Below are 3,949 nucleotides of genomic sequence, written 5' to 3'. Positions count from 1 at the left end.
TGGATCTATGATGTATTCACAAATAAATGAATGAATGAATAAATAAATAAATAAATAAAACAGAAGGGGGGGTGGGGGTATACGGATATCATAAGTCTGCTCAGGTCATTGGTTCATAATTTATTTATTCGTCTGCTATTTCTTTGCACAGTAGCTAGGTGTCACTAGTGAGCAATGCTGAATGAAGCTTCGAGTAATGAACCTTTGGGTGAAGCAATGGGCTGCGAGGTCTCAGCGGTTCAGGAAGCCTCATTTTGCCATCACTACTAATAACTGTTGATGAACTATCGCCGAAACCGGAAACTCCCCGGGTCCTTCACCGGAAGCTTCTCCTCCTGGAAACTCTAGCTCACATCAATGGTTCCGCTTCAAGTAATCTGTCACCCGTGACACTAGCTCTCCAAGCTTAAATCAAGATTAAAGACGCATCTTTTTAGCCAAGCATTCATATAATGCATCTCCTACTTATACTTTTTTATCATTACATTATTACATTGTTTAAATTAATAAATTTGTAGATTTTGTATATTTACATTTCTGAAATACTTAACTTAGACAATTACCTCTGATAACGAATCACTCTAAATTGTAATATGGACTCATGTAAAGCTGCTTTAAAATGATGTGTATGTGAAAAGCGCTATACAAATAAACGTGAATTGAATTGAATTGATTTGTGTATCGCAAATGAAGAGTATGTGCATTGTGGACCCACCAATAGGCTCATGTTACTAATGTATCCTTTAAATAACACACAAAAAATACTGCCCCATTGACTTTAGACCAGGTTTCAGTTGGTCAACAATGGCTCAGTCTACTTCAGTTGCCTCAAAATAGCAACGATCCAACAATGCGGCTGAACACATCTCGTTTTCAGAGCAGCAGCCAGCAGGCGCACAAATGGGCGCAAAATCATTTGCTATTTAAACAACGTGGTGCAGGACATGAAAATGAAAACTGCATTGGGCTGAAACTAGCAAAAAACACTTGTCGCGCCTGCGCTGCATTGCACCGGGTGTATGATAGTCCCTTAGTTTACAGTTACACTTAAAGTATTCTTAAATTTATACTTTTATAAACTAAAAAGTGGGCCAATTAAGTCCCAAGTATAATTGAAACAGTACACTTACAACTTTTAGTACATTGATATGCTTACTACATTGAGTATTCTTAAAAATATACTTGAACTTTACTAAAGTATAGCCTACTTAATAAAATTAACTTGAAGTATGCTTATTTTTTCATAAGGGATATATATAATGCAAGTGAAAACCTGTGGCTGGTTCTGTTCAAACATGGGAATAGTTTACAGACTCATGGGAACACGCCATAGTGTATTTAGAGACCATGTTTTCATGTCAAGCTTTCATTTCACTCTTACATGCAAGAAAAATATTTATAACAGTTAAACAAATGAGCAAAGATTTCAGTTAATCAATGTAATGGGGAGAGCACAGGTTAATGCATGAAAGGCCCATGTAATTAAACATAACATCATATCTTGTTTACTATTTTACTACAATTTTCTGCTGTTTATATAATGAAACTTTCATTGAACTTGTAAAAGTCTGCTTGATTTTTTTCTCTCCACAGCAACACAGTACAACAAAGAGGCTTCACAAATAAGGTAAAATTAAGTGTATTATAACCCTTTCATAATTATAATAGATGAAAAGCACATTAACTTTGCATTTGAATACCTATTGTGAAAGTGAACTCGCAGAATCACATAATTGTGAGCAATACTGTAGATTTATTTATTTTATTTATCACTCTCAAATGTAGCATTGCCAAATGGACAAACATGGGGGAAAAAAGTTTTTATTTTTAGCCATTAATTCCTTCTTCTTCTTTTTTTATGAACAGCATGAAGAATCTTTCTGCACAAAATATTTCATTCACAGACTTCAATCTGATTGGTTTCTACAGCCTAGGAGAATGGAGGCCTTTTTTATTTATCCCTTTCTTTCTGATGTTTTTACTGTCTATCACAGCAAATTCTATTATCATATATTTAATCATATGTCAAAAGTCTCTGCATTCTCCTATGTATGTACTAATAGGTTTAATGGCTGTTGTAGACTTAATCTCGCCTATATTTTTTGTGCCAAACATGCTTCTTAGTTTTTTGTTTAATTGGAGTGAGATATCTCTTACAGGTTGTTTGATACAAATGTTTTGCATTCATTATGTTGGAGCATTTCAGTCTACTTTGCTTTTTTGGATGGCACTGGACCGTTACTTTGCAATATGCAAACCTCTTTACTATCATAAATACATGGAAATCTCTAACTTCCTAAAGTTTATGATTGTCCCAGTAATCAGAAATGGACTCCTGAATATCATCATGGTCTCTCTGGCTGGAAAACTGTTATTTTGTTTAACAAATGTGATCGATCACTGTTTTTGTGAACACATGGCGTTGGTTCAGTTAGCATGTGGAGATATATCTATTAATAACTTGGCAGGACTTTTGTCTGCTTTCCTTATACCAACTGCTGATTTTATTCTCATTACTGCTTCCTATGCTGTGATTTTTGTCTCTGTGTTTAGATCTGGTAAGGCCAACATGAAGGCCATAAACACCTGCATTACTCACATCATTGTTATGACATGTAGTTTGATTTTTGCCCTGATTGCGTTTATGTCATACAGAATACGAAATAATTTTTCTACCAGTAGTCGTGTATTTGTGAGCACAATGTACTTACTTTTTCCAAGTTGTTTTAACCCAATTGTTTATGGAGTGAGAACAAAAGAAATAAGACAAAAGTTTCTTCAGTTTATTAAAGAAGTAAAAGTATTTCCTTTGCAAAGAAATCGGTTTTAAAAAAAAAAGATCAACAACATTATATGCTGATACTGTAACATTTTATAAAAGGATGTGTTTTGTTAAAGCTATAAAGTTTAAAATTGCCATGTAGGCGCTATTTGAAAATATGAGACTGAAAATATGTAGTTAATAAACATACTATAAACACTGATGGTAATTTACAAGAATGATATCCTTGTGCACACTTTTTGTATACAGAACTGGAGGAGTTATTAACGATTTAAATTAACAGGGAAAAAAACGCATTCTCCATCAGCTACATTTTTTCTCAAGCCTGTCTGATAAAGCCTACTAAATAATAAATAGAAGAATTTTTTTTTTTACTCCATTTATACTTTCTCCTAATAAGAGAAATAGAACCTGTTACCTGTATATTTTCTATTAGTGCTTACTTACAGTATACACACCTCTAAGAAACCAATCTCTATGGAGTAAAAAAAACTCAGAATATTTGATAAGTTATAGAGAATGTCGTAAACATCAGGTATTCAACCTTATAATAATTTTCAGGGTGTACAAAGTTTATAATCTGTAGCTATTATAAGACTGGAAAATCTGGAAGGACTTTAAGAGAGGTCCACTCTCTGAGAAAACAAAGGAAATTACCATTGGAATAAAATCTTGTGCTAATCTACATCTCTTTCCCTCTCCCCCACTCTCCCTCCCTCGTGGTGAGATCTCCCAAACTCACACAAGAATCAATATGGTTTTAATGTGAACAATTATCATACAGTTTATACATGTTTGATATCATTTTAAATGTCTCAGTGCGACTGGTACAAATGTCTCATTTCCAAATAAGTAAAACAAAAGGTAATAAGGTTTTTAAGAGTTTAGAGATAACATACACACAAAGCAGGGTGGGATGGTCAAACCCATCTGTTCTCAAAAGGTGTTACCTCTGAATGCAAATATCCATTGTCTATATAATGAAATGCAGCGAGAGCTCGCGGCCTTTTTCGGTATCTGAGATCGGCCCGTGAGGTCAAGAGCCGAGTCTCTCGGCCTCATGCATTTCTTGTCGGGTAAACATTTTCCTCTTTGTTCTAGAGCATTTGATGTGTTGCATTGATAATCTTTGAATTGATTACGAAATTGTAATGATTCATTTACCTG

The 3,949-nt window shown here is 34.2% G+C and overlaps 1 protein-coding gene across 1 annotated transcript; it reads left to right on the top strand.

Moving 5' to 3' along the window:
* The first annotated feature begins 1,867 nt into the window (after positions 1 to 1,867).
* On the top strand, positions 1,868 to 2,938 carry LOC143715548 (olfactory receptor 52K2-like). The gene has a single exon (XM_077207348.1). The coding sequence runs from the start codon at positions 1,868 to 1,870 to the stop codon at positions 2,828 to 2,830; it is 963 nt and encodes a 320-aa protein (XP_077063463.1). The 3' UTR covers positions 2,831 to 2,938.
* The last annotated feature ends 1,011 nt before the right edge of the window (positions 2,939 to 3,949 follow it).

This window comes from Siphateles boraxobius, unplaced genomic scaffold, assembly GCF_051911475.1.
Source record: "Siphateles boraxobius isolate OS27281-9 unplaced genomic scaffold, OSU_SipBor_1 6, whole genome shotgun sequence".
In the NCBI taxonomy this organism is placed as follows: Eukaryota; Metazoa; Chordata; class Actinopteri; order Cypriniformes; family Leuciscidae; genus Siphateles; species Siphateles boraxobius.
The sequence above is the reverse complement of the archived record's forward strand: the minus strand, read 5'-3'. Positions and strand labels throughout refer to the sequence as shown.